This window comes from Vicugna pacos, chromosome 16 (genome assembly GCF_048564905.1).
Source record: "Vicugna pacos chromosome 16, VicPac4, whole genome shotgun sequence".
NCBI lineage: Eukaryota > Metazoa > Chordata > Mammalia > Artiodactyla > Camelidae > Vicugna > Vicugna pacos.
In genome coordinates, this window is record NC_133002.1 from 57,936,307 (window position 1) to 57,959,219 (window position 22,913).

At 53.9% G+C, this 22,913-nt stretch overlaps 3 protein-coding genes across 8 annotated transcripts; 1 reads left to right on the forward strand and 2 right to left on the reverse strand.

Moving 5' to 3' along the window:
• Positions 1-366: 366 nt before the first annotated feature.
• Positions 367-14,940, reverse strand: GGA3 (golgi associated, gamma adaptin ear containing, ARF binding protein 3). Of its 4 annotated transcripts, none has more exons than XM_072939557.1 (18): positions 14,827-14,940; positions 9,989-10,163; positions 9,444-9,528; positions 9,241-9,316; positions 7,811-7,909; positions 6,954-7,077; positions 6,592-6,695; positions 6,377-6,457; positions 5,867-6,004; positions 5,219-5,300; positions 4,993-5,109; positions 4,476-4,706; positions 4,024-4,094; positions 3,437-3,732; positions 2,994-3,217; positions 2,561-2,730; positions 2,298-2,408; positions 367-2,088 (listed from the first exon to the last, which is right to left on the reverse strand). In XM_072939557.1, exons 5-18 carry the CDS (start codon positions 7,892-7,894, stop codon positions 1,978-1,980), a joined length of 1,944 nt encoding a protein of 647 aa, XP_072795658.1. In that variant the 5' UTR covers positions 7,895-7,909; positions 9,241-9,316; positions 9,444-9,528; positions 9,989-10,163; positions 14,827-14,940; the 3' UTR covers positions 367-1,977. The 4 variants fall into 4 exon arrangements, with proteins under 4 accessions (XP_072795658.1, XP_072795659.1, XP_072795656.1 ...); XM_072939558.1 differs by having other exon boundaries at positions 9,989-10,224; positions 14,827-14,908; XM_072939555.1 differs by lacking the exon at positions 9,989-10,163 and having other exon boundaries at positions 14,827-14,884.
• A 186-nt stretch (positions 14,941-15,126) lies between these two features.
• Positions 15,127-18,216, forward strand: MRPS7 (mitochondrial ribosomal protein S7). The gene is made up of 5 exons (XM_006199381.4): positions 15,127-15,265; positions 15,774-15,965; positions 16,081-16,144; positions 16,520-16,687; positions 17,566-18,216. The coding sequence occupies exons 1-5, from the start codon at positions 15,183-15,185 to the stop codon at positions 17,785-17,787; spliced, it is 729 nt and encodes a 242-aa protein (XP_006199443.1). The 5' UTR covers positions 15,127-15,182; the 3' UTR covers positions 17,788-18,216.
• A 187-nt stretch (positions 18,217-18,403) lies between these two features.
• MIF4GD (MIF4G domain containing) lies at positions 18,404-22,418 on the reverse strand. 3 transcript variants are annotated; one of them, XM_006199382.4, is made up of 6 exons: positions 22,266-22,418; positions 20,952-21,083; positions 19,987-20,096; positions 19,646-19,801; positions 19,450-19,542; positions 18,404-18,849 (listed from the first exon to the last, which is right to left on the reverse strand). In XM_006199382.4, the coding sequence occupies exons 2-6, from the start codon at positions 21,037-21,039 to the stop codon at positions 18,622-18,624; spliced, it is 675 nt and encodes a 224-aa protein (XP_006199444.1). In that variant the 5' UTR covers positions 21,040-21,083; positions 22,266-22,418; the 3' UTR covers positions 18,404-18,621. The 3 variants fall into 3 exon arrangements, with proteins under 3 accessions (XP_006199444.1, XP_072795661.1, XP_072795662.1); XM_072939560.1 differs by lacking the exon at positions 22,266-22,418 and adding an exon at positions 21,976-22,112; XM_072939561.1 differs by lacking the exon at positions 22,266-22,418 and adding an exon at positions 21,867-22,015.
• Positions 22,419-22,913: the final 495 nt, after the last annotated feature.

The following is a 22,913-nucleotide window of genomic DNA, read 5'->3' on the forward strand; positions in this document are numbered from 1 at the left end:
AAGAGTCCATCTAGGGAGTTTTTAATCTACCTGCACTACAAACCTGAGGTAGCTCTCTTCTCAGAGAAAAAGGCACCCCTAGAAGTTATGAACGGTGAGTAGTGCCCTCTTGCCTCTAATTAGGAACTTCAGCAGGACCGTTCAGTAGTGTACTTGTGCTCCTGGAATCTGGCCTCACCTCAGAATCATCTGGAACACTCACGTTAACTTTCTGGTTGTCTCCTTTAACAAAGAAAAGGAACTTACACTTTTAACAAAAACCTCCGGTAATGAATGCCAGCATATCCAGCTGTCTACATTGGAACCCGTAAGGGGCACCTACCCCCAACATCAGGTGAACGGTGTCTGTACTGGAAGGATTCCAAGTAGGGCGAAAATGGTTTTATTTAACATGCAGCAAAACAAGGGCAGCAGTTGATATATCCAGTACAGTCGTTTGTCACAAAGCAGTGACCTCAGTAGTAATGAGTAACACTCATAAATAATTTTAATGTCTGAAGCTTATTATAAAGGTACATTTCCACATAGTAATTCCACAGACCTTCCCAGGGCTGCAGCGGCTCATCTCTGGAAAGCTCTTGGATTTAGTCCTTAAGTAGTGAAACTGATTCACTTTTGACTGTCCTAGTGAAGCAGTGAAACCTGCTTGCTAACCATGGGAGGGAAAGGTAGATGACTTGATAGGATAAGGATGCCTGGCAAGGATCAGGGAACATGGCTTGTGCCACCTTTGCCTGGAGAGGAGTCTGAGCCCTCCAGCTGAGCCCTTCAGGTGAGCTGTGTGCTCTTTCCCCAGCTGGTGGTTCTCACTTTCCTATCGTCTTGTGAGGCCTAGAGTCCCTGGTCCAGTTGCATCTGCTGGATGGAGCAGCTGGGGCTAAGCACTGTCAAAGCAATAGGGTCTGGTGACTCGATTCAAGCAAGGCCCCTAATCTCACCACCTCCAGACCCAACATCTCGCTGACAATGCTCCTCAGCAGCTGGGGACAGTCGTTTCTGGGTGGCAGGTAAGGACAGAAGTCTAGTGCAATGTGTCTAACCCTAAGGCCTCCTGTTCCCGACCATATGTGACAGCACAGGCCATCTGGTGGGAGGAAGGGGAGGCCAAAGCAGGAGGACACAGGGTGATGGGCATTGTCTTCCCCTTCAGAGACTTGAAGGGCAGGACAGCAGTTTATTTCATGCCAAGCAAGAGGTAGTGAGTAGGATGGTCTGTTCCCACAGCAGGAGGCACGCTTTTCCCAGAAAGTGCTGAGTAGCTTTCAGAGAAGGCAAAACACTGGTTCTCTTCCATTTTCTTTCCTATCCCTAGTTTAGGCTGCCATGAGGCCAAGTTCTGTTTCTAATAGGTTGAGTTCCTTGTCCTACTGAGATGTCCATAGGACACAGCCTGCCACCGCCAGGAAAAGCACACAACTCATCATCCAGTGACCATTCCAGGATGACGCTGCCCACGGAAGGCAGGGGTGGGAGATTTGGCAGCACTCCAACTCCTTACTGTGGGCCTAGGGCCATCAGGACTACTGGGCTTTGCCCACCTCGCTGAAGGTGGAAGCAGGCGCCTGCCAGGGGACGCACGGAGTAGCGATGCAGGGGCTGAGACATCTGGGGGTGTGAGGACACGGTCCTTGAGGGAGGGCCCTGAGTCTCTCTGCAGGGACCTCCCTGTTGTGGCATCAGGGGATGCCAGCACAAGGGGAACAGCCTACTCCAGCCTTGGGTCCATGTGCCCAGGGTGGAGTGCAGATTGGGGGCCACTTCAAGTCACACAGGTAAATAAAAAGAGGTCCTTTTAGGGGCCAAGAGAGATCATCACAGCAGCAGCTTGGCTCCTGGCAGCAATGCCCAGGGCCCCTGTTCCATATCAAACCTCTAAGCACTGCAGTCAGGACATGGAGAATGACTGGACCTGGAGAGCCTCCCATCTTGGGGCAGCCTGCCTGGGCTTCAAAGTGCAGATGACAGTGTCTTCTGGGGTCATAGGTTCCCCCACTGCTCCACAGGAGGGAACTGGTCCACCTCGCCCACCTCTGTGCTCAGCTGCTCCCCCAGCGCGAAGGTCAGCCTGTACCGAAGCCTCGCCTTCTCCTGTAGCAGAGAGGCAGCACGTGAGACGCCCTCCTCTCCAATCCCCTTGGGGCTCTGCTCCTACCACCCCTTCCGTACTCAGCCACTGGACCAGGGCAGAGAAGGGACTCAGGTTAATGGCTGCAGCATCACAACTGGGAGGCAGTCATCCCAAGGCCCTAAATTGGGGACACCTAGAGTGTTAGGCTGCGGTCCCGGTTTGAGCTCACCTTCAGTGGATTGGCCAGCAGCATGACCTGGGTGATGGCTGCAGGTGGCTGGATGGGGCTAAACGGAGAGAGTTCTGTCCCAGACGGTGGCTGTAACTTTACTTTCATTGACTAAAGAGAGAGAGAAGCACCTTTGAAGAGACGGCAGGTGCCCCTGAGACGGAACCAGGTAAGGCCACAGTGAACACATGCTGCCTCCTGGATGCAGTGGTGCAAGAGAAAGGTAATTTCTGCCTCCAGAGGCCCCGGGAAGCTGGGGGTACCTTGGGCACTGCCGCCTGCAGCACGATGCTCTTGATAGGCAAGGGTGCCGTATTCAGCATGGACACTACCACCACCAGCACGTCTGGCCGGCCCGGAGGGCACTCCTTGGCAAAATGGAAGAGGATGCGGAAGCCGTTTTTATCATAGGCCGTCACAGGAAGGGCGCTGCCTGTAAGAAGGTGGCACGTGATTGTCTACGGGGAGAGGGCCGAAGATGCACAGAGCGCTGCAGCCAAGTGGGGAGGGAGAGGGGACCCTGTGGTGATGAGGCTCCCTGAAGGAGTCTGGGGAGGAGCCTCTATCAGAGCTTCCTGAGAATTTGAGGCAGGAACAAGCAAGGCTCAAACAGCAGGAGAGCGGCCCAGCCCACCCCTTCCACCCCCCACACCGCAAGCCCCGCCTCCCCTCTTACCCCAAACCTCCGACACCTACTAGGCTTGATAGACTCCAGGGGCACGTGGACACTGGCCAGGGAGAGCTCGGGCCCCTTCATGGGGCTGCCCTGGGACTGGAAGGCAGGTGGTTGGAAAAGAGGGCTGCCGGGCCCCGTGGAGAAGGGGAGGAGAGGCCTAGCTGAGCTGCTGGTGGGGATCAGAGGGGAGGTGGTGGCCCCAGGGAAGAAGCTGACGGAGGCAGGTTTCACCAGGCCTGAGGTCCTGGGAGGCAGGAAGGAGAACAAGGCAAATCAAAGACCAGGCAGAGCTGCTGGGCCGCCCCTTGTGAAGGCCTCCCAGGCTAGAGCTGGATCCTCTCCCCTTCCCTAGCTTCCAGATTCCAGCCTGGCAGACCAGGCTAAAAGGGAACACCCTCAACCCCTCGACAGCTGCCTCTGGGCCTGCCCACCTCCCGCACACCCGCTATCTCCCACTCATTACGCTTTGGCCTCTTCTAGAAGCTGATCGAGCGCATCCAGCTGGTGCGTGGTGCTGTCGCCCAAACATGAACCATGGTACCCAGGTGCTGCGGGCTCAGCCTTTGGGGCCGAAGCTGGGGCCAGTCCAGTAGGGAACAAAAAGGAGCCTGCTTTGGGGGCAGCAACGCTGGCTGGGACCACAGGAGCCTGGGAGTTGCCTGCGGGGAGTGCGGAGGGCTGGAGGAGAGGCCCATCTGAGGGGCTACAGGTACCAGTCCCAGGTTTGGAGCTGAAGAAGTCCAGGTCCGACTGTTCATTCTATGGGGAATGGAAAGCGTGAATGAGTGGAGCGTGGAGGGCCCTGCAGGCAGCAGAGGGTGTGGGCATGCCTCTTCCTCCGCCCAGGACCCTACTGCAACCGTTCTGGACGAGCAGCCCTCCGAGGACAGGGCAAGGATGTGGTCCCAGCTGCACCCAGGGCACTGACCTAGGAGGTCAGGACAGCCAGCTGGTCGCAGCTAACAGCAGCTGAGAGCTAGTCAGGAAAAGGGGAGGATCCTAGTAAGTCACGTTTGTAGAGCCCTTCAGTGATGGCAACTGTGCCCTTACCTGGAACAGGGGCCACTGGCTGTTTCCAGCTGACTCTTTGGGAGGAACACTGGGGGCTGGGTCAGTGAGGCCTGGGAACAGAGAAGCCTGGTGAGAAGGGCTCTGGGCTCAGGCAGTCCCACCCCACCTGCCTGAGGAAGGGTCACATGACAAAAGTGAGGTCAATGGGTGAAGTAGGGAGGCAGGTGCCCCCAGGCAGCCTCCAGAGGGGAATGGATCCTCTGTAGTCCTTACAATGACAGCCCCAGGGAGAGGGAAGCAGAGCAATACACTAGGCCCACTGTATCCACCCTGCAGTCCACACGAACACTGATGGCCTGAGGGACACTGAAGCCTCCTTCTCACATTTGCTAAAGCACACAGGGTCCCCCTCGGATGTCCTCCTGATCCCATACACCTTTCCTCTTTACTGACACCACCAGAAGCCCTTTACGCCCCCTCCCAGGACGCACCCAAGCAGAGCAGCTCCTCGTCCAGCAGGCAGAGGGCGTTGCTCGCGCTGTTGGGTCCTGGGGGGGCCTCCGCCTGGCTGCAGGAGTGGCTGCGCCCACCTCCCGAGGCCTGGGGGGGTGGAGGGAGGATAGGGATGTCCAAGGAGGTGGGGGCAGGGGCTGAGGAGCTGCTCGGTGCATCCAACTCAGCAAGGTCGATGAGAGTGCCTTGGTTACTGGAGTGGTTGTTTCCTGGATGGATGAACAGGAGACAGGAATAGAGGCCCCTCTAATAGCTGTATAGGAGGCAGAACTCCGTGCACAGCCTCTGGCCTAATCTGAGGGCGCCTGTGCCTGGGGAACGTGAAAAGCAAGTGGAGGCGGTGGGCAGGGAAGACCCTGTGCTGAGCGTATCTCCTGGCCTCTGGGAAGCTGGAGAATCCCCTCGAGGCCTGAGGGATGACACGCTGGTCAACCTGCACCGTGGCCTGTAGGTGGGGACTAGGGCTGGGCTGGAGTGGGGACTAGAACATTTTACCTTCAGAGTTGGGCATGGCTGAGGTAGATACCTCACCATTGATGACCTGCCCTTCAACGATTGTTTTGTAAGAGTTGATGACCCGGGAGAGGTTGTCACTGGCCTGCAGGATGTCCCCTAGAGCACGAAAGAGACTTTTCACTCCTGGCCAGGACAACTTTCCCCACCACACACAGATCCAAATTCCCTGGTCATCCTCATCAACCATTCTTTGCCTTTCACTCACCCAAACTATTGTCATTGTCCTCTGTCTCACTGGCTAGTTTGAATAATGTCCGCCTCTTGTTCTCACACCGATCAAACAGCTCCTGAAGAGACCCAGACATAAATCAGAGCTACCAGGGTTCTGAGAGGTCACCTAATGCAGTGTTCATGCCCAGAAAATCCCAGGGTTCCCCTGGTAGCACGGTCAGTTAACGGCAAAGCTGGGCTCAGACCATGTCTTCCTGCCGCCAGCCTCCACCACAGTGTCACCCAAGATGCCTGCTCAGGCAGAAAAGCCCCCAGGATGTCCCTACCTCCTAGGCTGGCACACGCCTCAGAATTCAAAATATCTAAGTGACTGAGGACTAACGTGAGCGTCAGGGGCGCAGGGTGGGCATTCCTGCCCAGACGTGCCCAAGGCAGAAGGCGAGGCAGGGAGCAGGGGCAAGCCCGAGGGCGGGTCTGCAGAGTCACATGGACACGGGTATACATGCACTCCCCCCACCTCACGGCGAGCCACCCATGGCTCATGCAAAACGGGAGCGCCACCCCTTCTCTACCTGGCTGCTGTGCTGATTAATAGGTCAAGGAACAGCAGGCGTCTCAGAGCAGGGACTCAGCAAAGGCTGGCTCCCTTTCCCAGGGCCCAGCTCTCCAGACGCGGTCTTACCTTCATGAGCTCTTTATCTGCCTCTGAAGAATCCTCTTTGCTATAATGAAGCAGCATCTCACTGAGCAGCTTTACATTGTTATTAACCTCCTCTAAAGTGTGCAGGCGCTTGGTCACCTTCTGGATCCGAGCCTCATCCTGCATCCAAGAGAATCAGGAGAAAGGGCTCAACTGGACTTGTCCCACTAGCCCTAAATCCCGCCAAGCAAGGATCACATCTTCCGAGAGAACACGAGAGCAGAGGCCAGCCCCGTAGAAGCTCTTTTCAATGCCTGGTTCCTGGGAACGACTGGCCTCAGACCCCATCTACAGTTTTCCTTTTAAAACACCAGCCCTTGCTACCCCCAGGTTTGGCCCCATCTACTCTTGCTCCTCTAGCCCATTCTCCCCTAGAAGCCCCTCGCTCCTCCTTCCAGGTAAGGGCTGGGGACAGGGACAAACAAGAGCTAACCCCAGGGGGAGGGACCTCTGCTCTGTGGTCACAGGCTCCTCCCCCGCAGGGCCACTCACTTCCTTCACCATGGACTTGATGAGCTTGTTGGCCTCCTGCAGGTCATCTGGGTTTTTGCTTTTCAACAACTTGGCTAAAAGCTGGAAGAGGAAGGTATCAAAGGTGAAGGGACAGGCAGCACCCCACCTGGGGAGACCACAGGAACCGAGCTCCCCACAGCACTGAGCAGACCCCCACCTCATCTGCGGACACCGCAGGCTGGGATGCACTTTACCTTGGATTTCTCCTCATCATCAAAAACAGGGTTTTTGGGACGAGGTGGTGGAGAGGGGATCAGCGTCCTGTCCACAGGGATCAGGGGGTCAGACTGCACTATGCCTGAAAGGGGACACAGGGCAGTGTTCGCTCAGGCTGGGCCACCCTGCTGCCTGCCCTTCCCCACACAGCAAGGAGGCACTCCTCCCTGTAACCAGGCTGGCAGGCCGCATGCACCTCGGCCCCTCAAACCCCAGCCCAGGCCCTCCTGCTTCTTCAGGAGGAAGGGACACAGTATGGGGTGACAGACACCACCTCGTTCTTCCTGGCCTGGGTCATCCTTCGGGGCTGCTGTAAGGCTGAGGGAAGGCAGGCACATACCCTGTCTCTTCAACATGTGGTAGGCATCCTTGATCTTTGATTCTTCCGGCAGGGCCAACGTCCAGCTATAAAGCAACTCGATGACCTTGGTCTTCACTTTCTCAGACACCCTGTCCCCTAGGTACTAAGAGGCAAAGAACATGGGAAAACCTAGCAAGTGCAGGCTCGAGGCAGAAACAGAGGGCTCTCTTCATAGCAATGAAACGGTCACTAACTGGTTACAGTCCTCAAGCCTCCTCCAAGCCCGCAGGTGTAGGGGTGCGGCAGCCCCAGAGGGGAGGAGGGAACTACCCGCACGCAGCAGCCATATAGGTCTGCGGGACAGACTACTACCCGCACGCAGCAGCCATATAGGTCTGCGGGACAGACTGTGGTTAGGCGGGGGGGGGGGGGGGCGGGAGCGCGTCACTGCGTTTCCATGCTCAATCTACCAGAAACACAATCGCACTTTATCTCCAAGGAGTTAGAGAAAGTCTTTAGCATGAAAAATTGTTCCCTCTGCCATAAATGGGTGCCCAGAGCTTAACTAACACTAGCGTGCAAGGGAAGCCGAGTGGTGAGGGGGGCCAGCTGCTTGCATCCACGTGAGCCAGGCTGAGGAAGAGGGACTGCTGTCACTAGGGGCCCAGAGGCTGGCGCTGTACAGCCCCCCTGCGCCCCTACACAGCTGCTGCTGCACTTAGGCTGGGAGCCCTGTACAGGCATCCTGTTCCCTCGGGGCCTAGCTCTCTGAGGCAGGACCTAGGGAATCTCAGATCAGTGGAGATGCTGGTTTGTGCAGCGCAAGCCAGCAGGATAGGAGAGGGGGAGGAACACAAAAGAGGTTCCTAGAAATGAGGAAACTGCCACCAACTGACCTTTGGAGAGACGACTTTGATCAACTCATTCAAAAACCGGAACTTTCCCACTTCGTTATGAAATCTCCTCCCACAGTTCTTCATGCAGGCCTCCAGCACCTGGTCCACACAAAGGAGAGACACTCAGTGAGGGGGTCCGGGTAGGAGCTGGCACTCGGCCAGACCCTGCACAAAAGTAGCGCTGAACAAATAATCACCCAAGGAAGGAACTAACCGGGAAAAGTCGTGTACGCTGCCCCAGGGACATCAGGGCCACAGGATTACAGACTTAAGTGTCCCTCAAATTGCAAACCTCTCCCGGGGAAGCTCAACAAGAACTAAAACCCTGAGACCCAGATACCAGGACAGATCAAATGTCTGTCCTGGAAGGCGCCTGCCTGCAAGATTCTGGCCTCGTGTCGTACCAATGAGGCAACAGGCCCGGAGGTAACATTTCTCCGACTCAGGGTCCAGGGTTCTTTCCACAAGCTGATCAATGTTTTGGGGAGGTGGCAGAGAATGTTTAAATTATTTTCTTCATTTTAGATGACATGCTATTTTCCCTCCCCTGCTCCCATCTAGTTTCCTCCTGGGGCCCACAAAACTGCCTGAAGTTTTCTTGTGCTGCCCGTGGCCCTGCAGCTTATGCCCAGGAGCACAGCACCCAGTGCTGCCCCGTCTTTGTAAAGGCTCCCATCTTTGTAAAGCAGGGTTTCCAGCTGCACCACTACTGCCATTTGGGGCAGTCATTTGCTGTGAAAGCCTGCCCTGAATGTTACACGGTGTTCAGCAGCATCCCCAGCCTCTACCCTCCAGATACCAGTATCAGCCCCTGACATGGGACACCAAGTGTCTCTAGACATTGCCCAATGTCCCCTGAGGGACAAAACCTCCCCTGGTGGAGAACCACGGGTTTAAAGCCTTCAGCAGAAGCATGCATGAGGGTTGCTTAAGCGCCTTTTCCACGACCATGTCCCCTCTCCTGTCTCCCCAGGAGCTGAATAAGTCAGGAGAGAACCCTGGAATCCTGGTTTAGGGGAGAGGCTGGAGGTGCCCAAGGGCCACACACAGCCACACATCTTGAATCCTCTTAGTCTGAATAAACGCTAGGATCTGCCCACTGGTGTGATGCCTTCACTAGTAACTGGTATTATTTTTACCTACAGAATGAATTATACTTGGCCAACTCTTACTGAGCAAGACAGCTCTGACAGCATCTCTTCGAGAAGCCTTCCCTGAGCGCCACCCTAGGCCCAGGGCCCCTGCCTCTGGCTCCCCACCCTGACTTGGCCACTCTGCTTCTCCCACTAGACCTTGTGCTCACACCAGCAGTGAGCTTCTCACACACTGAGAAGCTCAGTGCCTGGCACTGAACCCCGTTGGAGATGCCAGCGGGTGCATGAGCAAAGGCCTGGGCTCATGAAGAGCCACTGTCGGCATGAAAAACCTACCGTCAGGGCCTGGACCGCCTCCCATTCCTGCGGAGACTGGATCTTATGGGCCAGCAGTCGGACGGCGATCTGTGGCCTGGGAGACAAGCAGACCACACTTTCAGGACCCTGACCCTCTGCCATTTGGCTAGCCCTCCGTGGCCACAGCTTTTGACCTTTCCAGTCAGCCATCCCTCACCTGCCCCCTAACAGCTTTGACTCACCCTTCAAGCTCTTTGTTGATCTGATCACAAAAGCCAATTATGTATTCCCAGTCCTCCTGGCGGTTGGAAGGATTGGTGGCTTTATCTTGGGACAGAACAAAAAGGAGGACAACTATTGTAAAGAGCAAGGACACAATGGAAGGTTTCCTCAGTTTTTAGGTTTTGATGTAAAGAGAAGTTTGTTTAGAAATTTCTCCTCCAATAGCGACACCTCAATAGTTCAAACACTGTTTTCTGTCTAGTATTTTGAAAGACACAGATGAAAGAGAAAACAAATCCTACGTTCTCATTTTAAGGTAAGCTAATAGCATGTATTGAGCCCCTCTAGGCATCAATCACTGTGCTATCTGTCCCTGGGATTGCAGAAACAGACTGCACCTCAGTGATCAGCACCTCCAAGTTTAAACGGTCTTCCACGATCAAGGACAAGTGCTCAGGGTTCTCAGAGGGTAACTGAGGGTTTAAATTCCAGGAGCTAAATGCCTCGTCTCCTAATACTTGGTGTGGGTCCTCTTTTCCCTGTTATTCCCAGAACGCGTGCTTACAGAGGACGGCACCAGCTGAGGGTGGTTAAATGTGTTCTCATCTCTGATTCAGATCTTGCAGAGTCTGCCTCTTCCAAAAAGCACTCTCAAGCTGTTTGCTAAATTTAGGGCTTCAGGTTCTGAAGACAAACGGAAGACTGAAGGCGTTTATCCTTTTTTAAGCACCATGCTCCTCCTGCAGATTTCCACGAGGGCCAAAAGCGTAGTGAGTGACAGAGCCTTGAAAAAGCCCTTCCCTTAAAAAAAAAAAAAAGAAAAAGAAAAGAAAAAGCCCTTCCCTTGCAGATACTAACTAACATATATAAAATAGATAAACAAGTTCACACTGTATAGCACAGGGAACTATATTCAATATCTTGTAGTAAATTATGGTGAAAGAGAATATGAAAACATGTATGTTCATGTATGACTAAAGCATTATACTGTACACCAGAAGTTGACACATTGTAAACTGACTATACTTCAACAGAAATATATATACAAAAGATAAAAGCCCTTCCCAGCAAGAGGTGTTGTTACAAGTTCCTGAATTCTGATTTCTCATGACTGTGTCTTCTTAACTTCCTTTTCCCCTAACATTAAGAATCACTAGCTCCACAACCAAATCCTAACAGGGACTCCTCGCCACGCCCCCGCTCCCTCCCCACCCCAGGAGCCACAAGAGGTCAGCAGACGCCACCCTGAGGCAGAGGAAAGGCCTGCAGCGCCCAGCGCGCTCTCTGGCAGCGTTTCTGCTCTGGTTGCCAAGAAAATTCTGATGGTTTAGGATCACATTTAGAGAAAAAGAGAGATGTCAGTCCTCAGTCTTGAAAAAAGAACCAGCAGGCCCTATAAAATGCCATGCTTGAAGGGAAGGGAGATTAATTCTATCAAGAGTGGCTATTTTTTGCCACAGTGACCTACTAGCTGTTGCCTTCCAGAGAAGCCCTGCGTCTCTCCCACCAGGTGTCTGAAATCTTCTCAGGTGTTAACACGGCTTTGTTACTAATCTCTATCATTTGAGATGCTTAAAGCTCTCATATGACATCAAGAGGCTGTCGGATACAAAAATAAGATGGTCTGAGGAGCCATACCCACCTGTCACTATTATCATTTTGGAAACAGTCACGTACTTTGTGGTAGAAAAAAAGTAGCCCACTCACTTCCCGCTGTTTGCAACTAGAAAAGCATCTTATAGTGTACGATGTGGGCAGCCCTCCCCCAACACGTACACAAGCATCAGGCATTCATCAATGTACCCCGCCTAGGTGGCCATAATTCCTGTAGCGTTTCTGCTTCCAAGAATACCCCTACCTCTTTTCCATTTATGGACAACATCTCTAGAATCCCACTTGCTTTCCCCTTTATAGACCTTTTTACTGCAAACCTGTAGGGAGTTCTCTATCTACACATGAGCACAAAAAGCCCTGGTTTTGGCCCTGTTGGTCCCACTTCTGAGTATCTCCTCCAACCCTCCAGCCAGTTCAGACAGCAGACCTCAGTCACCTACAGGAACTGGAAGAACCTCTGGGGATAATTCTGGGTGACTCAATCTCTCCATCTGCCCACTGCCTCCCCGAGCAGATGCACACAACCGTCACCCACTCATCATTCTCCTTCACCTGGCAGAGAAGTGACACCAGAGCCTCCCCTGCAGATTCTGCCTTCTAGAACCGCCCCTCTGGGCTCTACTTGGACTCAAGGTTCCTATTTTTGGGTCTCTGTTGAAAGCCTTGCTCTACTGTGTCTTTGCCTCTAGATTTTCTGCTCTCATTTTCAAGTTACTTCCATCACTAGCCTTGGCTGTCGTGGGACCTCTGGTCAAGTAGGGATGGAAACAGCAGCATTAGCCACCCCACCTCATCCCAACTCAGCTCAGACAGTCCAGAGACAGTAAGTTCTACCTGCTAATGACTTAGAAATAAGCAGAGGCAAGGACATGGATGGAAAGGGAGTCAAGACTCAACCTTTAATGCTAGGGTCTTAACTCAAGGGAGACTTAGTCACCAAGTCTTTGTTAAGCACCCACAGAAAACTGAGTACACAGCACACTAGGCCCTGGAGGGACTGCAGAAAAAGTACAGGACTTGGATCCTACCCTTGAGGAGGTTATGCTCCTCCGATGCAATACATGAGAAATAACCAGAGCAAAAAAACAAGACAGAATGTGATTATAAGAGCTAAATTGGTGCAGAAACGAGACTGAAAACAAATTCATCACTTCTCCTTCCTGACTTCCCTATTTCTATAAATGGTGCCACCATTCAAAAGTTCCTTTTGCCCCCACCCCCAGGCACCCAGGTCTGAAACCTCACCACTGACTCCTTCCCTCTCCTCACTCATTTCTATCAGCCAGTCCTAATCCTTTCTTCTCAACGTCTTTTTAAAACTCACTTCCTTTTTTATTTCTGGCCCTACCCCTACCTCCTTACTTCTCACCTGCTTCCAGAACTTCTGCTCCAATCCATCCTAGGTAAAACCCCTATATCAACCTTCCTAAAACACTTGATTTTTATAGTAGGTACAGTAGGAACAGGGACCTCATAACTATAGAACTTAAGTTTCCTGGGCTGGAATTCAAGCTGTTCTAGAATTTGGTTCGACTTCCCAGCATTCTCTCCCACCTCACTCCTACAGGGACTCCTTGCTCGAACCACCCAAACACCTGCTACTGTTTGTGCCCCAGACATGATTTGCTCCCTCCACATCACTGTCTGGGGTTTTCCTGGCCAACTTTCCCCATTCTTTAGGGCCTAGTTTGAATGGCATCTCCGTACGGGGAGCACTGTCTTCCATCCACTTATCCTCAATTTCCTAAAGAAACTGTCAGCATCTGTGGCTCTTGCCTTGTATCTTTATCTTTTTTATTTAATAATGCTTGACCCACTACAGCAGCACCTTCATCAAACTGAAGGCAAAGATTGTCTGAACTTCTTCATCTTTGTAACACCTCACGTAGCAGGTATCCAGTAAACACTGATTGACTGTGGTAATGACAGGCTTTAGAGAAAGCTGAAGTCATCAAGAGATGGCTCGTGGGGAAGGAGATTCTGGGATGGGTTTTAAAGTATTTAGTGGAGCAAGGGGACCGGGCCTTTCAGATAAGGAGAGGAACGTGCTGATGGGACAAGAATATCCAACTGACCAAAGCAAGAAAGAACACCAGGAAGCCACAAAGAGGCAGCAGTAGGGCCGCAGCAGCGGAATGACTTGACTAAACAGATGTGCTCCTCTGGGAGCAGAATGGACTGAGAGGGGCAAGGGAGAGTTTAGACATGGGGCCCAGCAGCAGCAGCTTTTGTAATTCTGGCAAACCATGGAGTGACAAGGACCTAGACTAAGATGGCACTCAACTCCAAGCACTGGTTTATTCAACTGGTACAGTTCACACCATTAAGGCATTAGAACTGTGAAGGTGGACAAAGGACAAGGATGGAAGGAACCTTGACACTGCTTCAAATGCCACTCTAAGTAATGGAAAAGGGTCAAAGGCCAGTCTCAGCTCTAGTCTCTACAGATACAATCCCTCCCCCAGCCCCCATCTCCACTCTCCCTCAAAAACAGGTCTGCTGTTTCAAAATACAAGTCTAAACCTAGCCTATGAAACTCAGCTTAAGTCACTTAAATTACTCCAATGTCCCCATTAATATCTGTGAATGGAACCAATTCCAGTGTGCTTATACCCGGTTGGGTGGCTCTGGGCAAATGGATTGGTTAGTGAGGCTGTCTTCTTGTGAAATTGTGACAATAGTACCTGCCTTCCTGGAATACTAAATACATGAAATTAAATGAATGTCTCTGGAGTACTCTGAGCTCCTTGGAGAACAGTTTCATATATACAGAAGGCTTTGGGACTTGTCTGCAAATGCAGATTTTGCAAATTTAACTAAGGTTCAACTACCCGTGAACAGGATTTCTTATTAAGAAAAGGTAGCTGGGGGAAAACAGCCACCAACTCCAAGAGCCTGGTGGGCTCTAGTAAGTAAGAGACCTCTACACAAGGCAGTATCTAGCCATCGTCCCTTTCTTATTACTCGGTCCAATTTGTCTTCACTTAAAGAGGCCTCCAGGGGCCTCCACTAGCCCATAAAAAAGTCAACGTATTAACCCTTCGGCCGAATACTACCTTCTATGTTAACCTGTATTTCCTTAAGAGTAATACGAATTAGCAATTACAGCAGCAGGCCGCTACAACTACAGCATCAGACTGTCCCTCAGCTATGCTCAGAGAGGTTACCAACAAATGACTCGTTAAGATGTTTGGGGCGTCGGGGGTGGGGAGAGGTTCCCCAACACAGCTTTCCCCCTGCTTTGGTCACTGTAAGAAAAAAAATAAGACCTCTGTTCTCTCTCTTACTTCGGATATTTCAAACTTAAAACATTAAGCCTGAGCGGAGCGGTCACTTCTCGAACACACGGTCACAATTCTGAAGCTATGTGTGTATGCTCAGTGACACCCACCGCTCCCGGAGTTTCAGCCCAAATTCGGAGCTTTTTCTTTCGTTAGGGAGTCACAGCCGCGCGCCGCCCCACCACTATCTCCCCAAAGAGCGGATGCATGCCAGTCCAAAGTACTTGGCTGTCGCCTTCCTGGAGCCTGCGGGACCCGGACAGGGCCCGAGCCCACGCCGCTGCGCGCGGGAGAGGGAGAAGGCGCCGCAGCAAGGGAGCCGGGGCCGGGCGGGGGCCAGGGCGCCCTGCTAGGGAAGGGGCGTGATAGCCGGGCGCTCGGCGCGCGGGCTAGGCCAGGCGCAGGCTGCCAGGCGGCGCCACCGCGGGGCTCGGGGAGGGGGCCGAGGGGTGCGGAGAGGGGCGGCTCGGTGGCGCGAGGGCAGGCAGAAGCGGCCGCGGCTACTCACTCAACCAAGACTCCAAGCTCTCCCCTTCCGCCTCCGCCATATTGCAGCCGCCCGGGCCGGCCCCGCGTCCTCCAACCTCGCGAGAACCTGCAAGAGACCAGCCGGGGCGGGGCCTGCATAGGGGCCTGAGAGGACCGAGGGCCACCACGGAACGTCGCGCCAAGCTGCGGCGAAAATGGGAGAGCGAATGTTTCCCTTTGACTCTTCGCCTTAGACCCCGGAGTGAGATACTCTTAAGGCCCGGATTAATAGGGTGATGCACAGAGTTAAGAGCCTGTGAAGCCTTTTCATCGTCTCCCGTCACTCGCTCAGGCACGCCGAGGGCAGTCTTTATCGGGTCCTCGTGACCAGCCAAGATGGCTGCCCCCGCGGTGAAGGCTGCGCGAGGGTGTTCGGGCCTCGCGTTGGGCGTGCGGGGTCCTGTCCTGCGGCTCCCAGGGTGAGACGGCGGCAGGCAACTGGGAGGCCGCTTGGGTCTCCACAGAGAAACCTGCTGGGAAGGAAGGGTGGGCATAGGCAGGCCGTGCGGAAACCTGGAGAGACCCTGGGGTCGGGGTATCTTTAACCAGACCCGTGACTTTGGTTCAGTCTGAAGGCTTAGTGATTGTCCCCCGCCCGAGGGACTCTAACTTGGAGCTGAAAGTTAAAGAACTCAGAGCTGGGACTTTGTTGGGAGCCGGGGGAGAGATGCATAGGCGGGACGCCTATCCTGAGGTTCAGGAACCTGACCTTACCGTTGGCACTTGAGGAGCAGACTTTCCTGGCCTGTTTGGGGGAGGTCCTCTTACTTCTTAGGACAAGAGCCAGAATTACTGCTGTTCAGCTTTGGCTAACAGTCTTCGCGCCGCTGTCACTCGTCGGCGGACTGGCAAACACGCCTATTGTTAAGTCAAGCCTTTTTACTTGTGGAGTCAGCTTTTGCCCTCCTCTTCCTCTTCCCCTCTCAGGCTAACCCAAGTGAGGTGGAGCCGCTATGGTCCTGAATACAAGGATCCCCAGATTGACAAGGAATATTACCGCAAGCCCTTGGCCGAGCTGACTGAGGAGGAGAAGTATGAGCGGGAGCTCAGGAAGACTCAGCTTATCAAAGCTGCGCCGGCGGCGAAAACAAGCTCTGTGTTTGAAGACCCGGTCATCAGGTTAGAAGGAAACAAACTTTTGTTCCACGGACTGGGGCTATACCAGGGAGGGTCTACAGTAAAGATTCCGTGATAGAGCTGTGGGAAGCTAAACATGTTGCTTTTCTCCTTGAAGTAAATTCACCAACATGATGATGAAAGGAGGAAACAAAGTACTGGCCAGATCCCTCATGACACAGGTAAACAGTACCTCTCTCTGTCATCTTTCTTTTCCTCGTAGCTTTGTACTTGGCTCTTGCATTTTAGCATAAGAAAGGAATGGATTCTGTATCTGTCATTAAAATTAACTTCCCTGCACGTCTGTGTGGGAGTAGGGGCTTTAATGAAGTCCTGCAGGAGTCAACAATTACCATTCCCCACCCCCACATCACAAATCTCCACTCTAGTCCAGCAAAGAGGTAGGCACTTAAGAGCTTTGTTTTGGAAGTGCTGAGGGAGGAGCTACACAACTAAAGAAGAATGGGATGGTGGGAGGAATAGGGCAAGGTCCTAGCTCAGCTGGGTAAACCCATTAGGGAGCCTGGGGCAGCCACCTCCACTGTATCACTTTGCAGACTCTGGAAGCTGTGAAAAGGAAGCAGTTTGAAAAGTACCATGCTGCTTCTGCAGAGGAACAGGCAACCATCGAACGCAACCCTTATACCATCTTCCATCAAGCCCTGAAAAACTGTGAGCCCGTGATTGGGCTGGTACCCATCCTCAAGGGTGGCCATTTCTACCAGGTGAGTGGTCAGGATGGGAAGGCAGGGCTGCTCATGTGTAAAACAAGACGGTGGGTTTGGGGCAGAGGGTGCTTGAGGGTGGGAGGGTCCAGAGTTGGGCCATGGTTGATAGCTTTCTAGGGATTGGCGAGTGTCAGGATCTGCTCATCTGAGTCCCATAGTGTAAAAATTATCAGCAGAAGTTGGAAGAGAGCCAAAAAACATCTTTTGAAGGTCCACCCCTCCTGTCCAGCATTGTGTTCTAAACGGTAAGCTTCTCACACTGATGGACTATTTATACCTCATCTCTCTACACCAGTGTCTAGCACAGCACTTGACCCATAACTGATGCTTCATCACTGTTGAACTGAACTAGGTGCCTCTCTCACAGCATTTAATTATGTTTCATTGTCATTAAGTGGATGTTCTTGTGTTTCCTCTTTCAATGTAAACTTTATAAGGATAGAGGCTTTCTCATTAATGTCTCTGCCCCTCTAGAGTCTGGCGTGATACCTGGCACATAGTGGGGGCCTGGCAAATGATCCTTGGACAAGAGGGTCTTGTTTCTGGACACCCATGATCTGAGTTGGCTAGCTCACCCCAGCTGCCTGGGCTTTTCCCAGTGGTGCCGGTATCACCTTGGCTGAGCTCCATTTAGAGATGAAAGAAGCCAGTGCTTATGGAGTGTTTGCTCAATGAATGCCTCTTATGTCTGCTGCACTGGGGTTACCCAGGGGTGAGAGAAGCTGAGAGACGAAAAGACAGGCCTCTCTCCTCAGAAGCCTTGCCAGGCCTGGCCCAGAGGGAACCAAACCTGTGGCTACTTAGAGCTCTAGGAAGAAGGAGGCTGCCATCCTGGCAAGTTTTGAGACGACCCAGCTCATACCCATCTTGCCCAGGTCCCTGTGCCGCTACCTGATCGGCGCCGTCGCTTCCTGGCCATGAAGTGGATGATTACTGAGTGCAGGGAGAATAAGCACCGTAGGATGCTGATGCCGGAGAAGCTGTCGCGGGAGTTGCTGGAGGCTTTTCACAACCAGGGCCCTGTGATTAAGAGGAAACACGACATGCACAAGATGGCCGAGGCCAACCGCGCGCTGGCCCACTACCGCTGGTGGTAGGGGAGGGCGGAGGCCGTGCGGCAAGAAACCTCAGTGTGAGCCGCTACCACGTGGAGAAGTACCTGTGGGTTAAGAGTGTCTTTCCTGTTTAAGGGCAGGCATCATAAGGATGGAGCAGCATGTTTATTGCTTGTTGGTCTTTCTTTGGGGGCTAGAACTCTCTCTCCTTGCCCCATCTCCTTGCATAGAGAAATCCAACTTGGATTTCTCCCAAGAAACTTAGGGCTCATCCAGCCTTCTCTTCCTTCAGCTTGGGGTGGACCTTTGGGTGATACTAAATGAAGCAGTTTTAATATCAGAAAGAGTTTATTAGAAAGTTCTCACCCTGAACTGGTGTTGCATGTGATGTGGTACTGCCATCCATTAAAACCAGCTGGAAGAAATATGCTCATTTCCAAAGCGGTCCTTATAAAAAATGTATAAAAAGCAGTGGTGTGACCTGTGCTCTGCTTCTCCCCTTTGATATCCCTAAGCATCCAACAAATGGCTGTTCATGCCCATTTTACAGATGGGGAAAACTGAGGCACAAAGATAACTTGCACCAATGGTTAGAGAGTTAGGAGTTGCCCTTTTCTGCCTGGCCCAGGTCAAAAGCAATAGGAGAGAAAAGCTGATGTGGCTGCGGTGGCAGGTGTATTTGGTGTTTTCCCCGATCCTGGAATCAGGGAGGGAAGGTACTCAGGGCAGGACCATGTTGGGAGTGGGGAACACCTCGGGTGCTTTTAAAAGTCTTGGAAGGGAAAGTCTTTGGGAAAGGCAAAGACTCCACTGCCAGGTTGGGAGGCGGGTAGAAGAAAGGCCGGTGCTGCTGGTGAGGAAGCCTGATCTGGAGGCCTACTCAGAGACCTCGCTGTAGTAATACTTATGGGCGGCCGGAGTCGTCTTCCAGCCGGCTGCCCGGAATTCGATGATCTCCAGCAGCAGCAGCTGGGCCAGGGAGCTGAGGCCGCTGGGGAGCAGGAAGCCATCCCGGATCAGGACAAAGAGCTCATCCATGCGCTGCCTGTTCATCTTCTCCAGCTGCTCCCCGACCCGGTGCAGCTGCAGCACCAGGCAGTCCACCTGCGGGAGGCAGTGGGAGGTGACCCCCGGGCAGGGCCACCCTATCACACAGAGTGGCCATTTACTGAGCACTTGCTGTGTGCCAGGCACTGGCCTGGCCCCATACATGTGCTTCCCCACTTTTTCCTCACACCCCCCCTCCCCGGTGGGCACAGTCCACATTTTAACATGAAACGAAGCAAATTCAGAGACTTGCCTAAGGTTTCTCATCTGGGCCAGGCTAGACTCAGGCCCTGTATCCAAACTGCTTAACTACACTTTTCTACCCCCTCCCACCTCCCCCAGCACCCTGCCTGACCTCAGTTTGGCTTCTGGGCCATCTGTATCCACAGCTGGCCAACGTGCTTGCCATTCCTATTATAGGTTGGCTTTCCTACTAGGAAGGCAGCCTTAGCCAGGAGGTTTTGGCTGCTCTCTGTTCTGGATAAATTCCAGACCTAGCAACTTGCCCTGTAACTGTAACAGGACTTAAGTTCCCCCACCAGGCTCCCACCCCAGCAAGTGATGCCCTTGAAAGTCTCCATGGACAGTGTGGGCTGGCATTCTGAGCCAAGCCAAATAGAGCCCACCCCCATAACCTTCTGTGCCAGGGCCACCCACCTCCTCCTCCTTGCTCAGACTGTCGGGCTGGGCCAGCCGGAAGAGGCAGTCGTAGACAGGGTTCACCAGGGCCATCATGGGCATGTTGTTCACCTACAGGGGAGGGAAGAGTAGGGGCCGGAGAACTGGCTTAGTGGCGCAGGAGACAGGCCATCTCTGCCACTGCCGCAGAGGATGTGGCTGATGGGGGCCTCACCCTCAGGTAGTCAAAAATGTTGCAGATAAAGGTGACATAGCAGACCCAGCCCTGCAGGGAGCGGGCTCGAAGCTGCTCCCGAGCCTGGTACTCCTGCTGCAGCCGGTTGAGGAGTCCGCGGCGGAAGACACTCTGGCCTGCTTGCTTGCTCTCTGCCTGTGAGCCAGGGAAAGTATGGTGAAGGGCAGTTCCAGTGCCACCGCAACTCCACCCAGGCTTCTGAGGCTGAGAACCCTCCTGTCCTCCTCTCTCGTCTCTGAGGCCAGCCCTTGGCATCTCTGCCTGCTCCTGAAGCATCTTCCTCAAAGCGTCTCCCCTCTTCTCTACCAACCCCACCCAACCTGAATGATGGCGTAGCACATGCGTCCTGCTTCCTTGCTGAACACACAGTCCTGCAGAGAATGGTCCACAATCACATTGGCCACTTTCTCCAAGTCCACAGCACCTGGATCTAGAGTAAAGACAGGTGGAGAGTCTAGAGTTGCGTAATGGTCACATTGCCTCCACCTGCTTCTAAAGGATTTGCGATGTTCACAGAAGAGCACTCCCATTACACACTTACATTTAAAGAGACCAGAAAACAGGGGAAACAACGCACAGGAGCAGCTCTAGCCATGAGCCTCCTGGTGGCCCAATCAAGGAGGGTTATGTGACTGAGAACCAAAGAATGCTCGTTTTTTAGGACGCATCTTTTCCTGGCACTAGGCTGAGGAAGGCACGCTGAATAACAACATCTTTGACAGCCATTTCATGGAAGAAAATGTTCTTATAATACACACATATGAACCCCTGACAAGAGCAGGCCAGGCTGGGCCTCCCCACAGGCTTAGCTTGGCACGCAGTGGGCATTGCTAATTGTTAGCTGAGTCAACTTTGTGTCCTGAGTGCTGCAGGAAGGCATTGGACCAGGACAATTACTGTATCTCCTCTGCTAAGCAGAACACTCCATCCTCTGTCCCAAGCCAGGCAGCAATGCACACTCAAAAGAGTTGGCTGCAGCACTGCAGAAACCAGGTTCCGTGTTAAGGACTTAAGTGGCAGGAACTGTGTTCTCTGTGCCTCACCTTCCTTTCATGGGCACTTAGGCTTTAAAAAAAAAAAAAGCTGAAGGGTGACTATGATTCCCATCCCAAATATTGGCCTAAATGTAGCTTGTTTTCCAGTTCAAGAATTACATTGCTGACTCCTCAGAAAATGAAGGGAGAGGGCTGAGCATCCCTGGGCTAGGGCTCAGTCCTCCAGTACTGACCCTTTGGCCCCTTCTCTGTAGCTCCGGACCCAGGCTCAGGAAGCTCCCAGTGCTCACCTTTGAGTGCTGTCTTCAGCAGCTGCTGGGTCTCTGCATCAAAAGACTGGATTTTATATTCCTCTCTACCAGGCTCACCCATGACCATCCAGCCTCAGCAGCTCTTTATTGAGGTGGGACTAATGATAGCACCTGGGGAGGAGGAGAGGCAAAGGGAGAGATCTCAGGTGTGGAACGTGGGCCCAGGGTTCCTAGGCCTACAGGCCCTGGGTAGGGCTGACCAGCGCTCAGCACCCATGCTCCTGAGCAGTCCATTCAGTGGTTGGCTGAGCGCCCACCAAGCTTGGCTTCTGATGGAGTCTGGGCGCCAGCCAAACACCTGCTGCACAGTTAAAGAACCCCTGGAGCATCTGGGATTACACAAGAGTAGAGATGAAGGGTGAATGTGTCTAACCTCCAGTCCCAACAGGAGGCAATCTATTCTCATCTGATACCAAGGCTGGGGTGTGGACAGGTGGATATTAGACACTTTCCCTGCCTACATAAAGCTGGCCTGTAAGCTGCTGGCCCTGCACGATTGCTGGGGAGTGAGCGGGCTGCAGGCTCCATGCTGTATTCCGTCCCAGCAGGGTTCTAGGCCCCTCTCCCCAACCCTCTCCCTCAGCTTGACTCAAGAGTCCTCAGTCCAGAAAGCCCACCCCCTCAGCCCTCGGGTTGGGGCCGGCCCGCGTGGGTGGGTGCAGGAGCATCTCTGCCGCCCTGACTCCCCTTGTCCTGGCCAGCTTCTCCCCGGGACGGACTGGTTAAGCTGGCTTCCCGAGTGGCAAAAACCCGGCCCTGCTCACTCAGGACTCCCAATTCCTGGGCTCTATCTATTCTGGATCCATCCTCTTAAGGAGTGGAGAGGGATGAGGTGGTCCCCACTGCAGTCCCCTCCCCGGACTCGGTGCCTCCCCCCCAGCCAAAGGAGACGACCTTAGGGGTCTGCAGGTGTGGGCAGCTTCCCTAAACCCGAAACGCCCTTCCCGGCGGCGAAACGGAGCCTGCCGTCCGGTGTCCCGCGGGCGGGAGCGCCTCGACCCACCTGCCGGGCCGGCGCCGCGCCCGCGTGCCCGGAGGCCGCTGGCCCGGCATGGTGCGCGCGCCCCGCACCCGCGGCGCTGCTGGCACAGCCGGCCGCGCCTCGCCGCCGCTTAGGTCATTTCCTAGCGAGGCGGCATGGGCGGGGCCTGGGGCGGCGGGGCGGGGCCTGGGGCGGCACCGCCTCGCTAGCGCCACCTCTCAGGGCCCCGCCCACGCCGCCCTAGCCGCGCAGTCCCGAGATCTTTGGCGTGGGCCAGCGGCACTGCCACCACCGTCCCATCCTCTCCTCACCCAGGTCTCCCTGGGCCTGTCTGGGGCCACAGTGGCTCGTTGGCGCTGGGCCGGACCTGCTCCTCGGCCCGCATGAAGCCCTCGGTCTTGAGCGGTGGCACTCCGCCTCCCGCACGTCAGGGCTCAGGTTAAAACCGGGTCAGAAGAGGAGACTCCCGGGCGGGGCGCTGTGGGCGGAGCCTACGAAGGGCGTGGCCCGCAGCCGGCAGTGGGACGGAGCAAGGTGGGAGGACAGAGATGGATGTAGGGGTAAGACTTCACCGGTGGTGGCCGCGGGACCCTACGGCCACTTCCCAAGGTGGAGAAGGCAGAGAGGTTGTAAGGGCTGGATCAAGGCCCACTAAGCCCCTCTCCTACTCCAAGTACAAATGCTATTGGTAAAACAAGTTGAAAAATCAGTGGGCCAGTTCAAGAGAAAGGGTTCCAGTTTTCAACTTGTGGCGCGAGGTGTCTGGAGTGACCCTGAAGTCGAGCAAGCCCCTGGCTCAGTCTGCCTTGGTCGGGACTAGGGGAGAGGTGCGGGCCCAGCAGCCTAGACTGGGCCACTTTTGAGGTCAGCCCTGGGTTGCAGGAGGGCATACAGAAGGGGCTGGAAAAGAACTGTCCCTTCCCATAGTAACTTAGACAAGAAAGAAGTGTTGATGGCGG

Bases quoted from the DNA above. Each gene is read 5' to 3' on its own strand.
- GGA3 (XM_072939555.1), bottom strand. From the start codon at position 14,866: ATGGCGGAGGCGGAAGGGGAGAGCTTGGAGTCTTGGTTGA. The intron at 6,005-6,376 runs GTGAGTGGCCCT...TCTTGGATGCAG, and splicing joins TCAAGTCCATGGTGAAGGAA to GATGAGGCTCGGATCCAGAA. The intron at 3,733-4,023 runs GTAAGGGCACAG...CATTCCCCATAG, and splicing joins GCCAGTGGCCCCTGTTCCAG to AATGAACAGTCGGACCTGGA.
- MRPS7 (XM_006199381.4), top strand. From the start codon at position 15,183: ATGGCTGCCCCCGCGGTGAAGGCTGCGCGAGGGTGTTCGGGCCTCGCG. The intron at 15,266-15,773 runs GTGAGACGGCGG...TTCCCCTCTCAG, and splicing joins CCTGTCCTGCGGCTCCCAGG to GCTAACCCAAGTGAGGTGGA. The intron at 16,145-16,519 runs GTAAACAGTACC...ATCACTTTGCAG, and splicing joins CCAGATCCCTCATGACACAG to ACTCTGGAAGCTGTGAAAAG.
- MIF4GD (XM_006199382.4), bottom strand. From the start codon at position 21,039: ATGGTCATGGGTGAGCCTGGTAGAGAGGAATATAAAATCCAGTCTTTT. The intron at 19,802-19,986 runs GTTGGGTGGGGT...CCTGGCTCACAG, and splicing joins TGTGCTACGCCATCATTCAG to GCAGAGAGCAAGCAAGCAGG. The intron at 19,543-19,645 runs GTGAGGCCCCCA...CCTCCCCTGTAG, and splicing joins ACATTTTTGACTACCTGAGG to GTGAACAACATGCCCATGAT.